At 41.5% G+C, this 20105-nt stretch overlaps 2 protein-coding genes across 5 annotated transcripts in view; one reads left to right on the top strand and one right to left on the bottom strand.

The window, feature by feature from the left end:
- Positions 1–15694, top strand: part of tpk1 (thiamin pyrophosphokinase 1) — a 33690-nt gene extending 17996 nt beyond the window's left edge. For all 4 annotated transcript variants that reach the window (XM_036518778.1, XM_036518777.1, XM_036518776.1 and 1 more), the window contains 5 exons: positions 2674–2746; positions 3127–3222; positions 4397–4543; positions 5853–5964; positions 15490–15694. In XM_036518778.1, coding sequence (XP_036374671.1) covers positions 2674–2746; positions 3127–3222; positions 4397–4543; positions 5853–5964; positions 15490–15629 — 568 coding nt within the window. In that variant the 3' untranslated portion in view covers positions 15630–15694. The remainder of the gene's footprint in view (positions 1–2673; positions 2747–3126; positions 3223–4396; positions 4544–5852; positions 5965–15489) is intronic.
- Positions 15695–15867: 173 nt separating this feature from the next.
- LOC118770975 (protein transport protein Sec61 subunit gamma) lies at positions 15868–18458 on the bottom strand. The gene is made up of 4 exons (XM_036518779.1): positions 18361–18458; positions 17817–17929; positions 16821–16923; positions 15868–15916 (listed from the first exon to the last, which is right to left on the bottom strand). The coding sequence occupies exons 2-4, from the start codon at positions 17908–17910 to the stop codon at positions 15907–15909; spliced, it is 207 nt and encodes a 68-aa protein (XP_036374672.1). The 5' UTR covers positions 17911–17929; positions 18361–18458; the 3' UTR covers positions 15868–15906.
- Between the last annotated feature and the right edge of the window lie 1647 nt (positions 18459–20105).

Below are 20105 nucleotides of genomic sequence, written 5' to 3'. Positions count from 1 at the left end.
GCAAGTTGGCCGTTACTGTGAGTGCCCCCGGGCAGCTGCACTCAAGAGAAATTTACCGCCCAGGAGAACCTGAGCGCATTAAATCTCTGATTAGCAAAAGCCTGCAAGACTCTCAGCCCACCGGCCTCCATCGAGTCAGCAACCTCTGCCAAAGAGATTGGTAAACTCTGAAAGAAAAATGGAAAGATTGTTATCAGACAAGTATAACATTAGGAATTACGAGACATGACCGAAATGTGCATTTGCGGAGGGCAACAAGGAGGCCTGTTCTGAATTTGTTCTGTCATAGCATTTGCCTTTTCCTGTCGGTCCAAGTGTCCTCGCTCAACTCCATCTCTGAGTGGCACTGAGATTTAAAGAGATGGATTGTGGGTAAGCTCTCTGTGATTGGTTGGTCGCCCAACCATAGCTCAGACACAGCTCCCATTACATCCCACCCTTGGAAAGACGTGCCTCCTGCCACTGTTCTGCTGGAGCTGGAAGTAGACCATGGGCTGGCCTCAGAGTCATACAAGGCCAGTGTGGAATTCTCGCTACACTGTCATTCTGAAGTAAATGTTTAGATCATTTCAGAGGAGTCCATTGAGCAGAATTTAATCCATTTAAATCAGACTAACGCTACTGAATACAGATGAGCTGCAAAAAAGGAAAAAATGAATTGGCAAAGAGGTTAAGACAGACTGCTCTGCAATGCTGCCAGTCATAAAATCCCCAAAACATTTTCGTTAATCCCAAAATATGATCTCGAAAGGAGATGATCGCCATCTGAAGTTGGGTCCCTCTGTGAACCTGTGCCTGAACTAACTCACCTGTGAGACAGACATCAAAGTCAGGTGTTGGTATATTTTATACCCTCTTAATGTTGGACAGGGCGACAGTGACACTAAACCAGCTGCCATTTTAAAATAACAGATACATATAATGTTTTGTAATTGAACTTGCCTTTCTTTCCTCTGACACACAGTAAGTAGAAGTTACCAGATTTGTCATTTTGACTGGTGGTTCGATGTTTTGGGTTGCTCCTAGCCTAAGTCTTCCATGTGATTCCCCCTGCTTGACTGCTCGTTCTTTTGCCTGACGAATAAACAGGACGTTAATAGGAAGAGTCAGATTCTGTGCAGAGAGTTTAAGTGGACTTGCTGCAGATTGTGGGTGACAGCAGACATGGGTTGAACAGAATCATTTTAAAAGAAGCCGTTGAACAGAATTTAAATTCATTAGCGTGAGGACTTCAGAGGACTTTTCAGATTTACACGTCAGCAGTATATCAATACTGATTCAATACTGTTGAAAATCTTAAGGCTTCCTTAATTTTTTTTTTTGAGTTTACTCAGTGATGAAGATTCTGTAAACCTCTTTTATGAGGATTGGCATCCCTAACAGAAAATAGAGATACAGCGGTATGCAACAGTTTTGAAACTGACTTTGTGACCAGCAGGTTACTGGTTCTGATCCTGGGTAGCACATTTTGAAGCAGACTTCAGCACAGTTGTGTAACCAGAATTGTTTGTGTCAATATCATGCTCCACAAAGGGATAATGGGTACTAATGTAAACTGTTTCAGGTTATTCTGAATAAGTGCATCTACTGAGCAGATGAAAAATATAACAATTACTAATGGGCAAAATTATGCAAATAAAGCCTTCTGTTCAAGCTTCATTCATGCCAAATTCTATTTAATGATATCTCCTGCATGTGGACACCATGAAACTCTATGGAAGTTGGTACAATGGAGTGAACATGATGTTAAGCCGTCTAAGAATTCTGATTAACAAAGTGTTTAAGGTCTGTTTAATTAATTATTATTATATATCACAATTATATTGCTGTTATTGTGGTGATTCGCCAGTTTGTATTACCCAACCAAGACTGTGCAGAGGAGAAAAGAGAGAAAGCCAAAAGCACATATGTACCTAAAATTACAACAGAATGACACTTATTAGTATACTATAGTCACAGGAATGCTGTAATGCTATAGATATAGGAAGGCCTTCAGATCTGGAATGCTGTAGTGCTGTAGTCACAGGAGGTGCATGCTATATCTCAGCGCGCATTGTTATGTTGAAAAGGAAAAAAGAAGACGGCTTTTCAAATCCTCATCTTTTCTATCTGCTGTCCAATGCGAAAGTAAACAGAATTTCTCATTGGGTATTACAGTATTTCTACGCAGCGGTATAAAACAATGCATTATGCGTGTGAATCCCTGTATCCATAAAGAGCATCATTCCAGCCTCCAAACCACCTCTGAACTGTACTCAGTGAATCCAGCGCATAATCGCCATTACTGTGAACTGGAAAAGTTTTAAGGTAAAAATAATAATAATATCGCGCACAGTTTTATGCACAAAATTCATGTTCACCGTGCAGCAACTCTGAAGGTAATCTTAGGAGCAGGTTTAGGACATCTGTCAAAGCCAGCCTTTAGATTTCAGAGTGTAATAATTCTGCAATGCCGAGCAAATTCAAAACGCGTTGGTTTTCTATTAAAGCGTCGCTGCTCTGCCTCGCTGTGGCGTGAAGATAGCAGCTAAGTCTCACCGCGGCTCACGCCGAGACCTGTCACCGCAGACTCGGAAGGGCTCTCCGTCACATTTCGGATTGAATTATGCTTAATAAAGAATCGGGAACATTGCCGTATAATGGTCCTCTCTCCCCCCATTTCGTTCTGCCCAGCTACCTGCCAGACTACATCAGTGGGGATTTTGATTCTATTACACCGGAAGTCAAAGCGTTTTACAGCGAAAAGGTATTCTAAAAATCTATTTTCCAGCAGGTTTTGGTCTTGCATTCACATTTACGAAATATGACTTTTGTTAAAATGTAAAATGCAAGACTTTAAGTAATGTATTTTTGTCAAAATACGCTACATAGATATGAAGTATATAATTTCATTACTCATCTGTAATGTAAAATGTATTCTACAGTATACGCATAACATTTTTCTCTGACGTTTTCAGAAGTACCAGCAACAAAAATTCAATTAGAGTTCCATTTATCATTTTTAAAACTTGTGTAACTGTTGCTGTAAAACTTTTGTGGGTTGTCTTTAATAGGATCTTTTTTTCTCTGCTTCCCTGTAATATTTCTTCCTGCCTCCTCCTACTGTTCCTAATGATACCATTGCAGAAATGCAAGTTGATAGAGACAGAAGACCAGGATCTGACCGACTTCACAAAGTGCCTCGCTATCCTGGTGGATGAGATTAAGAAGCAGAGTTTGCAGGTACCACATCTCCATTCCATTGTCCTTTTTGGATTAATCTCTCTGTGCTTTGTGTTCAACCTCCGTCCTTTCAATAGTAAATCAGTCTGGTCCCATCCATACAAAATATACCGAATGGACCAGCAGCTGCTCACAGCCACACTCGATGGCCCTCGATTTTATTGTCAGTTGCCAAAGATAAATTTGATTATGAATAATGGATTCATGTATTTCAATATTCAGTGTTATTACAGTACTTACACAGGGTACAATTGTCCCTTCCTCTTCATCACAGAGCAACCGAAAGTTTAGTGAAATGAAAATATAAACGCAATTGTGACTGTTTCGCAAGTCACTGTGTATAATTCTTTCCCAAATCCCAGAGGCAAACCCTCCTTCAGTCTGCCAAGGCCTAAAACTGGGAAGGAAATTCACCTTTAAACTGGATGGTGATCTCAGACACAAGGTCAATGCTGCACTGGAGGGGCTTAAGAAGAAAGCCTGACCTTGAGTGGCCCAAAGTTCTGACTTTAATCTGATAGAACATCTGATTGCTGTCTTTTAACAATCCCCAATCTGACATAGTTTGAGCAATTTTGCAAAGAAGAATGGCTGAAAATTGCGTGGTCCCAGGATGTGAAGTTGATAGAGACTCATCCAAAAAGATTCCCAGCTGTAATTGCTGGCAAAGGTGCTTCCGCCAAGCACTGACTCAGAAGGATGAATACTTAAGCAATCAATATATTTCAGCCATTGATTTTTCTTTGTGATCTCTTTTGCCCATGAAAGTGTTCAGTCTGAGCATTTGTGTTTTGAATAAAAAATATTCGCCTCAAAAAATGTGCATACATCATTTGTAATTTGACTAAGTGGGACATCGTTGGAAGGGGATGAATGCTTTTGCGAGGCACTATGTAGTGTTTATACATACACACATGCACATAGACATATACGGTGTACATACACAGCCAGTTGAATTACTGAGGGTTTGACTTTCAAACTGTATCTTTGCAGGTGGATCCACACATACGCACACACATTGGCACAGACATACACAAAGAGGGACAGCAGGCTGAAATACTTTAACCTGTTTCTCTGCAGGAGGATAGATTCACACACACACACACACACACACATACACATACACAGTAGCCTGAAATACCAAGTGTTTGAACTTTGATCTGTTTCTCTGTAGGTGGATACAATCGTGACCCTTGGTGGGCTGGGGGGGCGCTTTGATCAGATCATGGCCTCCGTGGAAACGCTCTTCCATGCTCAGAAGATGACAGAGCTGCCAGTGGTGGTCATCCAGGGGTCATCGCTGGTCTTTCTGCTTCGAGGGGTAAGAACACTGCCCTCTTGTGACCAGACTGTGGGATTGTTTGAAAAATGTGAATGTAGCTAGTACAATGAAGGCAAGTAGGAGACAGCCAAACAGCAGCCCCTCCTTCTCACATGAAACCTTAGCACTCCAGTAGCCCATGTTATCAAACTGCAATTCTATTCATAAAGCTGTAAATGACTGCTATTAATAGTACTGTGTGCCAAACACCTAAAAGTCTCCCAACACATTTCCTATATTTTTTCAAATCATATGCTCAACACCTTTCACTTTCATAAGGGTAAGATATGTATATGCTATCTATATTCACCCACTTCTCTGTAAAAGAACGAGCCTCCATTCGCTCTGTACAATTCTTCAGGCCTCATAATTAGATAAAATGGTCTAAAAGTGAGATGTGAGTAGAGTCTCACCCTACTCAGTAATACTGCTCAGTGTTTTTTCAGTAGCCTGATGGCTAATGAGCTGACAGACGGCATAATGGATGGCGTTTAACAGAGAGCTAAGTGTTAGCACAGCATCGCATTCCCCGTTAAGTCAGAGATATTAAATATTGAACATCTGTTGCATCAGCGGCTCACATTGACTCGGAGGAAGACTTTGAGGTGAAGATTTTATACCCCTCTGAGCCACAGATGATATGGGATGCTCTAATAGAGATTTTCAGAGCAAGTACCAATAGGCATTCACTCAACCATATCTCCCAATTCCAAATAGTAATATTTAAGAATTTTTTTTCAGCTGGGAATATTGGCAGTTCTCTCATATATTCATTCTAGTAATACACTCACTTATTTAAGCATACAGAATAAAATGTAAAGTGTAGAAGTATAAAGTATAAAATATTTAAAACTTCACATGAAAATATTTCTATAATTTCTACTTCCAGGTCTGTACTTATCTCCCAGTTAAATGAAGTGGATAAGTTGGCACAGTATAAGCAAGCAGATATAGAATGATAAAAATAAGCAAAGTTACACTAAGAAAACATAACATCAAATAAAAAGAATACACATAACAGCAGCTAAAGTGTTTCCTTGGACATACCAAGCAGATAAACACATGTGAAGCCCATTTGCAAAGACAATTTAAAAATTGTTGGCACGTCCGACCAAACACTATACCTTAGTTGTATTTTCTCACAGAACCACATCAGTAGGCTTCTTTTTAAGACTCTGGGCGGGGATAGCTGCGTCTCACTCCGTGTCCAACGTGCCACTGACGTTGGTGGCGCTTTGACGTCTGCAGCAGGTCTTCCCTGGTGCGGTACTCTCGGTGAACTGAAGGGGGCACTGTGTTCTCCCCACAGGAGAGGCGGTACTCGCTGAACGTGGACACCGGGCTGGAGGGTGAGTGGTGCAGCCTGATCCCCATAGGGGGGCCCTGTGTCACCACCACCACGGGGCTGAAATGGAACCTTGGTGAGTGTCGCTGCTTAATTGCTCCCCCTGGAAACAAGCGTGGCCTACATCAGCCAGTCATGAAACAGGGTGGCGGTCTGTTTACCAAGAGATCTCTGTGGGTGGTTCCAGTTTGACACAACACTTTTCATCCCTTTAAAGGGAATTCTATTATCTTCAGTTTTAATGCATCCCATTTTCCTAGCAATAACTGATATATAATTGTACCACCTGCTATACTGTACAGCTTCAAAATAAACATTCCTTATTGTGAATGTGTAGGTTGTATTTGTTGCTTTACCAGATATTCACATGTTGACCTGTTACCTTTGCATAAGGGTAGTGTGATGATTGTCCAGATACATTATCTTTGCCAGCTTGTACTCATTGATAAAAGTATTGAGTCATTGGTAAAAATATTTCATGAGGATTGAATGGGGAAAACTGCTTTTCAGTTCAAACCTCCAGGCTCAGTTCCTCAGACTGCTTACGCGCTCTCTCATGGTAATCCCTGCTGGATCTTTTTTTTTTTAACTTTTGCCAGCCCGCCTGGGTCCATGTCTGGAGGCTAGCTTCCAGACAGAATGTGCTAGATTGAGGGAGAGCAAGCCCACACCCCACTGAATACCACTTTGTTATTCTCATCACAGTGAGATTTCAGACACTGCCAGCTGTTCTCCCGGAAAAAAAACTTGCATGTGTGTTTGTCGGCGTGTGTGTGTGTGTGTGTGTGTGTGTGTGTGTGTGTGTGTGTGTGTGTGTGTGCTTGTGCGGGGGGGGGATTGGTGGATAATAAGAAGGGGGGGGGGGGGGGGGGATTGGTGGATAATAAGAAGAACTCCACTCCAAAAAAATTCTCCCTCTCCTTATCTTCGTCATCAGAGGCAGTTCATGCTTTTCCCTCTGATTGCTGTGTCACCTGCTCCAGGGCAACTGAACCCAAAGCTAGAAGTTGGATGATCATTCATCCCTCTGAAATCAGTGATTAACTATAGTTCTTTAGAATGGCTCATTTACTGACTGATACAAGGGATAAGCTCCTTCCTCTGAAAGAGAAGACTACCCGCAGAGTGAAAGGCTGTCTGAGCTCATTCTGCAGTGTATTGCCGATTTGATTAACTCCCTTGAGCTAGGTGAGAGGATGTTACAGGGTAGGGCCATGGGGGGTCACTGAGGTGCACTGCGTCGGTCGACTGAAGGCCCCCTTTCATTTAGCTCACAATGTTTGTGAGGAATCGTTTGGTTCGGTGCTTGTCTTCTCATCTGGACAAACAATATCCTGCCAAAAGTCATAGGACACCCAACCTGACTGCAGGAAAATGAGTGTGACTACGGGTTTGACTACACCTGGTTTAAAGAGAATAATATCAAAAAAATGCTGTTGCCAGACCTCAACCTGACAAGATATCTTTGGAATTGGTGGAATTGGAACACAGAATTAGGGCAAGGCCAAGACGGCACTCTTCAGTAGTCAAGCTTACAAATGCTTTAAAGGAGGAGCGGAGTGCAACGCCACCAGTGTCCTATTAGAAATGAGTAAACAGTCTTCTGCAGCAGATTGAAACAGTCATTAAGGCCAAAGGCGAGCCAACACACTGTTAACCTCTGGGAATAAAGACATGTTTTATTCATAACTAGCCTTTTCCCATGGGTTCCGGTAGTGTAGTGTAGATTGTGATAATTGCAATGAAGAATGTTCTGGTAGTCCTCACCTAAAAACAGCCCTGACCGGAGACTGTAGGACAGGCATGGAGGTGTGGCGCTGACTGCGGTGAGGGAGAGGGGAAGGGAGAAGCCAAACTGCAGACGAGATGTGTGGCCCGTTTGTGGGCCGAACACACCCCCCCACATGCTCTGTTTGCAGTTGGAATTGCTGTGACTGAATGCCTGGCTATTGATTGGAGTCAGTCATTACAGGCAATTTTCACCTGCTCTGCCTGTGTGAATGGCTTGGAGCAGCCGGCGGTGCTGGCCCGCGATTAAACCTTGTTTACCGTTTGTTATTGTCATTACCGTTATTGTTTTCGGCTGTTCTTTCCACCGTTTTCGGCCGTCAGCGGTCCATGGAAACCGAGGGTAAAAGCATGAAAGACATCCCGCGTAGCGACATTGTGGTAGCGGGTTTCGTGATGGAGAGGGGAGATTCAGAACTCCCACCAGTCAACAAATTTGAACTTGCTTGCAGTTTGTGTCTCTGTGAGGATCTAAAGTTTGCTCGTACATGTTTAATAATAGTAATAATAATAATAATGATGATGATTATCATCATCATATAACCAGTAAAATCATCTGCCCTCTAAAAAATTATACATATTAATGCATATTATCTAAAACTATAAGGAATGCATTTTAGATACATGTATAAAATATATTTCATAATACATGGTTTAAGAAAATACGTAATGCCACCTTAATGTATAAAATTTTGTGCATGTGTAGTAGGTATGTGCTTCCTGTATATATGTGCTTCTACATACTTCCTTTACTGTGTACACGATAGTCATGGGAAGTTATTTGCATCACCCTTTGTGAGTCAGCCAAGGTCTCGCTTTGGAATTGTGTCGCAAGCCGTCCACATGTGGTTTGTGAAGTGCGTGATTTTTTTTTTCCCAGCAAAGGTCACAACGCCCACTCGGGCGTGCAACATGCGCTACCTTAATAAATAGGACTGTGATGGAAGGTCTCTGGGCTGCTTCATTTGCATGCCAAGGCGGTTGCAGGTGCAGAAGAGGCTTTGTCTTCGACCTGCGGTCTCCCAGCAGGCATTGTTCTGCTCTCAAATGACAGCAGTTTAGCCAGGGCCGAAAGCAATTCCACATTACTCCCGGTCTTAAAGAGGAGTGTGTCTAAGCCAGCTGAGAATGCGTGGCGTCCCTGATGGTAGGGAACTTGAGGAACTCGCGTTCAATTCTACCGTCAGGGATCCTTGTTTGCGTTTGAACTGGTGAAGTATTGGACAAGCTTAGGGTATTTCGGTGGCGTTATGCCCTTGCGGTTTGGGAACCAGGATGGCGCAGTAACCGGAAGGTTGCGAGTTCGACATCCAGGAGGGCCACTGCTGTTGCACCCTCTGGCAAGGTACCTAACCTGAGTTTCCTCAGGAAAGTAATTACATTACAATTCATTATAATTACAGTTAAACTATGACATGCATGTTTCCCTTGACAAGAGCATCTGTCAATCAAACAAGTAAAACTAATAATTACACTGATTTAAGAGGTGGTGTTCCCACTGCTCTCACCAAATGAAGTGGATTTGTGCTTCGTAAGGCTCCCGAGACTGGGGTAACGGCCGGCTGTTTGTACATAATCTCCAGTAGATGTGTGGGGTTTAGTTTTACTCTTTCTGTTGCCGTGGCGGAGCTTTCTGATTGGCTTATTGATCTCTGGATTTGTGCTCTGCTGTGAATCAGGACAGAGGTGGAATCAGACCTTGGTAAGCTGTAGTGCCTCAGCGTTTGACACCAATCAGGCTGTGTGTTGCTGATCCAAAGATATGTTACCTTGTGCACTTAGTGTATTCCTCTGATAAATGATCACCATACATCACTATATCCATATTATTTCTGCTTTGTAGACACCCTTATCCAGGAAAGTTTTAATAGCCAACACTTTGCATGTCACCCGTACATGCAACTAGGAAACTGCTGAAACAGCTTCAGTACTTTGCTCAAGGGTACAATAGCAGCAACACTCAAAGGATTTGAATCTCCAACCTGTTGCTAACAGGTCTGGCTTCCTGACCTGCATCACTCTGAAATGTAAGGGTATCACCTGACATTTATGTATCAGTCAAAATGGAATTTTTATTTTACATTTCCCTTGGAACAGCTGATTAGGGGTGTGACAATACAAGTAAAAGCAATAATCAATTGACCAAGTGAAGAATTGAAGTAAAACCAATAATTATGTTGTTCCCACGGCTCTCACCAAACAATATGGATTCTATTGCCATTGAATAACTTTAGTGATATGTTGAATCATACTGTATCAAAATGTATCATATGGAATTGTACTGCATCAAATGAAAGTGAATTATTCGATTTATTGTGATATTTATCATATTGTTGCTTAGGTAGCAATATTGTATCATATCATTGATAATCCAGATGTGTACACCCCTATAGGTGACCAACATTTATGAAGGGGAAACCCAGGGAAAATGCAGGAACCACACAGATGGCATTAACCAGGTAGATTTATGAACACTTGGTATGTCCTATCGGTGACTTTCCCTGGGTTTTAGTTCACGATTTCCCATTGGCTGAGTTCTCTAGCTAGACCTCCCCGAACTCAAAAGCTGCTCTCGCATTCTCAACTTTCCAAACTGCAGTCAGAAAGACAAATCTTCAGCGGAGCCATTTCTGACAAGACGTGATTGAACAGGAGCACCTAAACTTTACAAAGTGTCATGATGAATCCTGCCTCACAAAAGCACTTCACGAAATGCCCTTCACTGAGGCCAGAACACAGGGAAGGGCTGTTTTCCTTTTGTCTGTATGTATGCACTGCTCTATTCTGTTAGATTTGACAAATGTCCTCCTGCAGTCCCTTTGCTGAACGATGAGAATACACTAAGGAACATTTTGTTTGTTGGAAGCCAGTTCGAGGTTTGATCAAATATGTATTTATGTATTTATTCTTTCAAAGCAAGTTGCCCTTTGCGCAGGGTAATCATTAACTCTTGCTGTAATGTGTTTGCACCATGTGACTTTGGCACACAGTGCTGAGAAGTCTGGTTTCCTGCTGTTTGCATTTAGGTGACAATAAGTATTTCAGGAAAATCATTAAGAAGGGGGAAACGCATTTCTTTGCGCTCTATGAGTCATTATAACTACGATGATTTTATATACTGTTCCGTTACCACTTCTATAATTCATTATAACTGCTCTGACTACTTTAGGAATGTGCCAAATGATGTGGTTTTACTCACACATACACACGCTCTCACAAAACATGCTGATTGCCTCTGTGTGAGTTTGAAAGGCTCCAGTTGGGGCAATCAGTCTTGCCTCTGCAACAAGAGAGCAGATGATGCTCTGCTGAAGGTCAAATTAGTTTCACTTTGCCAGCGCCTGCTTACTGCCTCCCTGCCAGGGAGTCCCTCACACTTAATGGAGCTGCTGCCAGGGAGGGCTCTGCAGGGGAGAAGCCAGAGCTTCGGAGGGAAGGCTATTTCTGTCCAAAAAGTGATGGCAGGGCGTTCATTCATTCATTTGTTAATTCGTTCATTTGTTCGTTCATTCATCAGTCCACCTCATTCATTCATTCATTCACCGTCATTTGCGCCAGCAACTCTCCATTCAAATCTGCTCTGCTCAGAACTTATGTGAGTAGTTGGGTAGACATAAGGGAACAGGCATAGAAACAGAACATACACAGCTTGCTTAGGATCACAGATAGCATGCTACCAACTGGAACCTTCTCGATGAGAATGCAGGAGCTGAATATCTAAGCATAATACATATATCTGTCAATTGTTTATTGAAAGGAAAACGCTGGTTAAAAATGGGATATATTGGATAAACAGATTTCATTGTTTAGAAACATTTTTAGAAGTCTTTCTTATGAATCAAATCCTCAGCCTATCTGTATTATGTGGTTCAATGTAACCTGTCATAGATTATATTTGAAAGCTATGAAAAGGTCGTTTGTACAGGTATTGAGGTCTACATTCGGTGGTCATTTAGAATCCATGGATCTTTTGATAGTATTTTAGACACATTGTGTTATGAAGCCTAGTAATGAGGTGGTGCTCTGCCACAGAGCACCCTTAACATGCTGATGGGCTCTTTAATAGGCAGTGGTTTACTGCCCCTATTGGCTGAGCTGGGCATTACACCAGCATCACAGACCGGAGTATTAAGCAGGCCTCAGAGAATATTCCCTTATTTCATTTCACTTAATAAAGGGCACTGCTCTGATGTTCAGAGACAGATAGGAATATGTGTATTCTCCCTATCAAAAATAGTCCCAGTCTGCCACACTTCAAAGTCCTCTCCCTGATCTGCCCTTAAGCTATTTGGAGTGAAGAACGAGTCTCTCTGCAGCGCAGAGATCCGAATGCAAATACACTCATGAGAAAACTGTGATGTTTGGAACTTTTTAAATCATAAAATTATCTTTCAGTGTGTTCATTCATCAGGCTTCAGCAGCAGGCGTAGTTGCTTGGTGAAGGCTGCAAAGATTTGCAAGGACTACCATGTTGACAGCACCTTTCCTGTGTGTCCTTTTACCTATTATTGACTGACAAAAACTAGTGTTTGCAGTTGTTTCAGGACCTATACCATATCTCCTGCCCATTTTCACATTTGGATCAGCGAGACAGCTCTGATCTTTTGTCTGTTTTTGAAACATTTTGAGCATACTCCCTCTACATGAGAGCACTGAATGCATTCTTAACTTGTCTTTAATTAATGAAGAGCCATGTTTTGTAAATACTGTGTAAAGAGCACCCTGAACACGTTACATTTGTATTTGTTCCTTTGGAAAAATGCAGACTTGATTGTGCATCACAATGGCAGCAGCACCTCCCTCTAGTGGCAAAACCTTGTTAGTTCAGGGGCCACTTACTACCATTTGCCTCTATGGTCGCATTTAATTAGCTAGACCAGCGTTTCCTCCATGTTTTAGATCTCCCCCTGCTCCAACACAGCTGATTCAAATGATCAACTTGTTATGAACACCTGAACCTGCTTAATAATAAACCGATCATTTAAATCAGCTGTGTTGGAGCAGGGAGAGATCTAGAACATGCAGGACAAGAGGTCCTCCAGGAGAGGTTTTGGAAACGCTGAGCTAGACCAACATGGAAATGATGTGTAAACTCATCATTATGTTACGATAATTTTTTAACATTTTTCAGCAGCTCAGATAATACTAAATACTTGATCGTGTTAAAACGTACACATAGTTAGTTGTTGGTTTCACATATTAAAAATTTATTCTGACGTCAACTGAACATGTTAAAATGTATTTGGAGAGCCTGAGATTATTGTGTGTAATTCCAAATATGGCCACTCGAGGTCACTGATATCCCTTAGGCCAGGGGTCTCCAAACCTCTCCTGGAGGGCCACTTTTCCTGCATGTTTTAGATCTCTCTTTGCTCCAACACAGCTGATTCAAATGATCAGTTTGTTATTCAGTAGCTTCAGGAGTTTGTTACGAATTGATCATTTGAATCAGCTGTGTTGGAGCAGGGAGAGATCTAAAACATGCAGGACAAGTGGCCCTAGAAGAGAGGTTTGGACACCCCTGCCTTAGGCATACAATACTACAGCCAACCAGAAGAATTGACTGTACTGTCTTTAGAAGAATGTCATATGTTCACCATTTGAACTATTTCAAAATAGGTCATTTAAGTTCTTATGTGTTGGTTAAAAGATTTTCAAATAAGCTTGCATACATTTTGTGTATGTATGTGTGTGTGTGTGTCTGTCTGTCTGTCTGTTTTTTTATTATATGAAGCAAAGAATGAGGTTTGTCTCTGAGAGGAATTGCCTGCTTCCTGTTTGTCTGCTTCACCTTGGAGTCCTAGTGCTAACGTCTGGAGCCTGAACCTTCAGGCTGCAATGCAAGAAATTAGTTTTCAACTTTTTGGAACAAGCTGAAAAATATCAAACACCTGCTATACTGAACCTTTCACAAATACAAAAAATACCAAACTGCTGTACTGAGATCAGTTAAATGTGAGCTGCCAAATGTGGCCATTTGTTCTCAACCAACAAAATTCCCTGCTGTCAAGCAACAGATTGTTATTCTCCTGGGAGAATCCAAGGTGCCAAGCTATCTAGCAGCCAAGTTTCTATGATTTTGTTGAGTATACAAAGCAGCCTGATGGTAAATATTCCTGCTTCTTAAATAGTGGTGACATATTCTTTCAGTTGTTCAAGCTGCAAGCCAAAATCTGCAGGCAGCTAATTTGATAGAAGAATGATTTCATCTTCCAGAAACTCTTAACTGGATTTTTCCTGTAAAATTCCATGCTTTAAGTTCTGCCTGAGATTATAATTTATGAGCAGCAGCAGCAGTGTATGCAAACATCTGTTCTGGGATGTTTGATATTACCAACCACAACTTCAGTAAATTTAATCTTAGAAACTAAGACAAAGTTCAGCTGAAGTGTTTCAATATGCATTTAACCAGTGACTGTTCAATTCAACCCACAAAAAAATACAAAATTAAAAAATTGTAATAGAGAAGCCATGTTTTTTCCTACCCTGTCCAGTGTAACACTACAGCGAAACCAGGGTTTGGCTGCGACAATTCTTTTACTTGAGCTTGGGTTTTCATATTGGGTACTAGAATCCATTTCAGACATTTTATTGCAAATGGAGGGGGGGAAAAAAATCACTTGACAGTGAGACAAATCAAACACAGCTAGGCTTCACATGGAACGTTGCCAGGTAACAGCAGATGGCAGTGTGTGGAGCTGTAATGAAGGGCGAGAGCAGTCACCCCACCCGGCCTCGAACCCGGATCTACAGGGTACCAACCAATGCGACTTTGACCGCGACGCCAAAGAGCCAGGCTCGTTGGTATGGCAGTCAGAGCGCATACTCAACCGTAGTGACGGCACTCCGTCACACTGCCCTCCCCTTCAGGAAGCACGCCCATGCGCTTCACACACCAAGGTGTCCCTCACGCATTCACTTGCCGTACTGGGGTCCCTCACACCGTGCTTCACCCATCTCTGGGGTCCCTCACACACCAAGGTCAACTGAACCTGGGGGTCCTTCATACGGCTCAGACACCGGGCACGCCTCTGATGGCCTTGCGGCAAGCCATCCCACTTCTAAAACCATTTGTAGCAAAGAGCGAGAGCAGTCACCCCACCCGGCCTCGAACCCAGGTCTACGGGGTACCAAACATGTGACTTTGACCGCGACACCAATGAGCCTGGCTCAGCCTGGACCCCAGAGATGGGTGAAGCACGGTGTGAGGGACCCCAGAGATGGGTGAAGCACTGGTGAGTGGGGCACCCTGGGATGGGAGAAGTACGGCAAGAGAATGTGTGAGGGACGCCATGGTGCGTGAAACGCATGGGTGCGCTTCCCGAAGGGGAGAAGGCTGTAGGAGAGTATAAACTCTGTGCCAGTGAAAGAAGGAGGCACCTGGGAATAATTGCCCGGTGTTATTTGTTTATTATTGTAAATAGTTAAATCTTTTGTTTGTTGTATAGCACAATTAAACGTCTTGTCTTCGTTCACCCCAATCTCTGTTGTCGTCACCTGTTTGCTGCTCGCCGTCCCGTCACAGGAGCATCACTGACTAATATTTTTTAGATCTGATGGGAAGAATGGGGTTCGTCTCTGTGAGGAATCAGCTGCATTGTATTTGCCTGGTGTACCTTAGATTACTAGTGCTGAACCTTCAGGCTGCAATGCAAGAAATCACTTTTTAACTTTACGGAACAAACTAAAAAAAGGCAAATGTCTGCTATACTGAACTGTCCGTCTCGAAAGAGGTTTCTAACCAATGTAACCCAGTAAACTGTACTTAGTGGTATGGAAGCCCTCTAAGCACACTCCTTTCCTTTGGCTGCAGATAACCAGGTGCTGGACTTCGGGACGTTGGTGAGCACATCGAACACGTACGAGCCCTGCGACCCCACGGAGGGCAGGCGCCCCGTGACCGTGCAGACAGACCGGCCGCTGCTGTGGAGCATGGGGATACAGGGGAAATGAGCCCCCCCGAGAGGCAGCCTTAACCTCATGTGCCTTCGGTCACCTCACAAAACATGACCACCTCACAAAACATGACCACCAACAGAAACCAGCTCTCACTCATCCGTTAATTTATTAACACCATCAAATGTACAAATGTACACAGATTGTAGAAAAGCAGGCACACAGGACACAGAAACATATACATAGTCATACATTCACATTCGCGCGCACACACACAGTTTCACTCCAGTCCAGGTGTCAGAACGTCCACATAGCCAGTCTCATCAGGAGGTGCTCAGCCACCACTGCAAGACAAAATATTTTTCACTCACAATCTGGGCATTCCTTAACTGATGAACATTGCCAAATGCAGCACATTTTAATTGATTCCTGAATAGTAGTTATAGCCAAAGTTCACCTTGGTCTAGATCTACACAAATGCTGACCAACTGTGAAGTGGTGGACATGTTCGTTGTAAAAAAAATGCATATATTCTAACATGACCAATATGCTAGTGTTAATTACAACAGGAGAAACACAGTTTTGCTTATACTGGGAAGAAACACAGTGGAACCCAGTCCCATCACCTGATCTTATGGATCACAACATCCCTCACATCCATTTTAGTCTGTTTGGAAACCACTGAAACAGCTGTATTCAAAAATGCAATCTCATTCTTGCAAAAAAAAAAAAAAAAACCCCAAGCGTATACACAAGTAAATACAGTATACACTTGTTACACACGTTATGTTACACAGTATACACATGTTATGCTGGAAGTCACTGTGGGTAGGAGTGTGTGGTAAATGAATGTAATGTAAAGTAAATGCTTCATTCTGGAAGGGAAAGATTATGGTGAGAAAAAAAAAAAAACTGACCAATCAGAATCCATGCTTAATTTACATGAAAATAAGCAGACCAATCAGTAGATGTTTGGCAGCTGGTCATCTGAATATTTAAGGAAGAGGTATTGAAGTTACAAGGTTATTGTGTGTGTCTATTTGATTGTACCTTTTTTAGTGTTGTTAAATCCCAGTATAACCACTGCATTGTGAATCTCCTGGACAAATACTGATTTACTAGGTAAAAGAAAACTTCAACTAAGTGTATTTAATTTACAAATATAATTTTTTTATATAAAACTTTTTAATAAAATCTTAATTGTTTCAGAAAAAACGACCCCTATTTATTTATACTGTCAATACTCACACAATGATGTTATTGATGGGAATGTGAATGAGTTTGACAAAAAATCCAATGAATCCCATAATTGCAAAACCAATTGCTGTTGCCATGGCAATCTTCTGGAATTCTAGGGGGAAAAGAACTGATTAGCTGATGGCAATTCCATTAAACAAACAACATTAAAGAGGCAGAGTGTGGCACATGCAATTGATACAGCTAGAGCTATCAATGTTAATGTGTTAACAAGTGACTGACTGGAGAAAAAGACATACATTTATTCCAAGTCCCCTATTTAGGTTTGGTAGTTAATAACACATGCTATTGATTGTGTAGTACCTACACTTCAACAAATCAATCTCTCCATGTGAAGTGGAAGACATACTGGTGTGTTTTGCTCTATCAAAGGTGTTTTGGGGTTTAGAAGGGAGGCTTCTTGTTTTAAAGACATCATTCTTTGGATGAATGCAATCATTTAAATGTCAGTATCAAACTACAGCTAATTTGTGGCATCATCTACTAGTAAACCTGCATTTGCAGCTAACATTTCCATCAATCACTGCTCTGTAAACAGAGATGGGCAGTTCTATCACATGGGAACAGTTTCAAACCCACAAATCAAACGGCGAACAATTGATTTTCTTAAGCGTTTCAAAGACTTGTATGTGTAAAGGTGATTATGCAATCATACTTTGGTGCTCTTTTTTTGTGAAAAGCCACATTTTAGCCTGAAGTGAATTGCGATACCACTGCATTAGAATACATTAGTCGCTGGATATACTTTCCTGTATACAGAAACATTATACTGAATCGGTGAACTGCATCAAAGTGGACTTTCCATAGTGTTGCTAATCAGGGTAAGACAGACGTTTTATTTGCATTTTACTTTAAAAACTTCTAATAGAAAACATTTGTGTGGTTGTTTCTTGTGAAATGAAACATTATTATACGGCATTTAAACTGTAATCTGAAGTACACACATCATTTGACAACACTACTATGAATGACAGTTCACAGGCTTACCTTTTCTGTCAGGCTTGGTACACCGCTTCACAAGCCGTATTGAGTCTTTCACAAACTGACGGCTGGGCTCCACAAATTGCATGACCTGGTCCATTGTGGTTCACTTGATTTGACTGTAAGTAAAAAAAAAAAAATAATAAGTTCAATTTGTTCGAACCGGCAAGGCCACGTAGGTGAAATGGAAAACTGTTCTCGACTAAAAGTCCTAGTTAGGAGTCCTCCCGTGATTTAATGTATACTGGCTGTTCGCCAGTTCTAAATATCCAGCTTTAGATTCACGCATATAGCCAGCTAGCCAACTCACTATGAATCTAACAAATACTTAGCATAAGAAGAAAAATAATCAGCCATCAACTGCCTCTAGCTTACAATTCATCATATACCCTTAGCTACTCCCATTTTAAGATTCCAGCCAGTCATGCATTTTTTCCATTTATATCATGATACAGCTGAGATCCAGCTAGCTACACCAAAAACTTTCAAATGAATCACATACATCTGTAGTTATTTTGCCAACTACTTTGTTCTGAAGAGAAAACGTTACCTGTGTTTAACAGTGAAATATATCGACCCCTCGTCCACCTTCGTATCGGTCTGCGTAGTGTAAAAGCCACGTATGCTTGGGCAACTTTAAATGTCAATGCTGACGTCGCTTACAAAATACGCATGCGTAGTGTAACGCTGTCGCAGAAGCTGACCCGGAAGTTATTTTCCTATTCCGCTTTGTTTGAAATTGCCTGCAAGAGTACACTGATACATGGCAAATGAATATGTATATAAAAGTGTACATATATGGAACCAAGTAACAAAATTATGCTTTTACAAAAAGAATAATCAGAAAAGTTTTTTTTCTTCTCAGAAGACGTGCGATGCACCAGAAGTTTTGACGCAGGCGAGCAGAAGTAGCGGTAATAAAGAAAAAAAAACATATAAGAGGAAAACTAAAAGTCTTTATTCTGACTAGCTGTTCTAATGCAGGAAAAGGGTCGTGCTTACTTCTTTGGGCTTGAGCCTTGACCTCCTTTTCAAGATCAGATTTGGGGAAAGCCTTTTTGGTGGGCACTGACGTTGTAGATATGCATAGGTACTTACTGGTGAGGTTCTGGAGGTAGGTGAATCTGCTTGCGTTTGGATCGCCAAAACTTGGGTGTACACCCTTTCCTATCTAGGGTTGTAACAAACATCTTAACATCTGCTATAAAATCCTTGTGCGGATTCCAGTGTGTTGTCCAATACAAAAACAAAAAATGTGATGTTTCTGTTACGTGAGAGCAGGCGTGTTAGTGATAACTCTTACGTCTTACATAAAGAAGAGTGGCATTCTACCACTGAAAGACATTATCTGACTTGTTACTTGCAAGGGTTTATGAAATATGTAAATGTTCACTAAGAGCATATTAACACAATCGTACCATACAACTTAAACACTTGCTAACTAGCTACATGGTTTTGGAGTCCCCAAGTAATAACGTACTATATTTGGGATATTATTTAGGTAAGCTGAGTAGCTACAGTAGATGTTTTAGTAAAAATGTGTGGGGTGAAAATGTGTGCTATAACAAATAACAAAGGAAGCCAGAAGTCAGAATAAAATTATTTTTACTGTACGTAACATTTTTTACAAACCGGACTTTAAGAATATATGTAAACAACAGGCAACTTGGTTATGGTCAGTCAAGGGGCATTCCATGGTACATATCATTATTATAGACAGTATAACATTGGTATGAATTGTATACCATATATAGTATCTACGACATTTACAATGTATGGTCTCCAATAGTCTAGCTGTGCGGGTAGGTATGCAGCTTTTGCTAATTCATTTTACATTTGCGTGTGACAACGTTTGAAAGCCTGCACTCTCTTAAGTTGGTAAGATGGAAAAAAACAAAGGGCCAAGTTAGACAAAATAATTTTGGAAACATTGGATGGGTTTGCTTTGGGATAGTGCTTGATCGGTTTGTGTGAGATAATGTGAGCCTTATAAGGGTAACCTGGTCCGATATCAATAATATCATATAAACCTATTTTTGCAAGTGTTTCTTCTGACTTAAAGAAAATAAGTATTTATTACATGTGAGCGACTTGGAGTTTTTATACCCCGAAAGCATTTTCCAATTGAGAGACTAAACACAGTATCATGACCTAAATGCAAGCATCTGTATTCAAATAACACCAAACAGGTGGTATCCAAAACTTTATAATACCAATCAGGCTTCTGGGTCTGGTTCATGTATTTTGTTGGCTGCAAAACAGACGTTTACCTTGGAATACCCCTGGAGTATCTTT

This window comes from Megalops cyprinoides, chromosome 24, assembly GCF_013368585.1.
Source record: "Megalops cyprinoides isolate fMegCyp1 chromosome 24, fMegCyp1.pri, whole genome shotgun sequence".
Taxonomy (NCBI): domain Eukaryota; kingdom Metazoa; phylum Chordata; class Actinopteri; order Elopiformes; family Megalopidae; genus Megalops; species Megalops cyprinoides.
The sequence above is the reverse complement of the archived record's forward strand: the minus strand, read 5'-3'. Positions and strand labels throughout refer to the sequence as shown.

Coding starts and splice junctions, on each gene's coding strand:
- LOC118770975 (XM_036518779.1), bottom strand. CDS start 17,910: ATGGACCAGGTCATGCAATTTGTGGAGCCCAGCCGTCAGTTTGTGAAA. Junction 16,924..17,816: donor TACCAAGCCTGACAGAAAAG/GTAAGCCTGTGA, acceptor TTTTCCCCCTAG/AATTCCAGAAGATTGCCATG.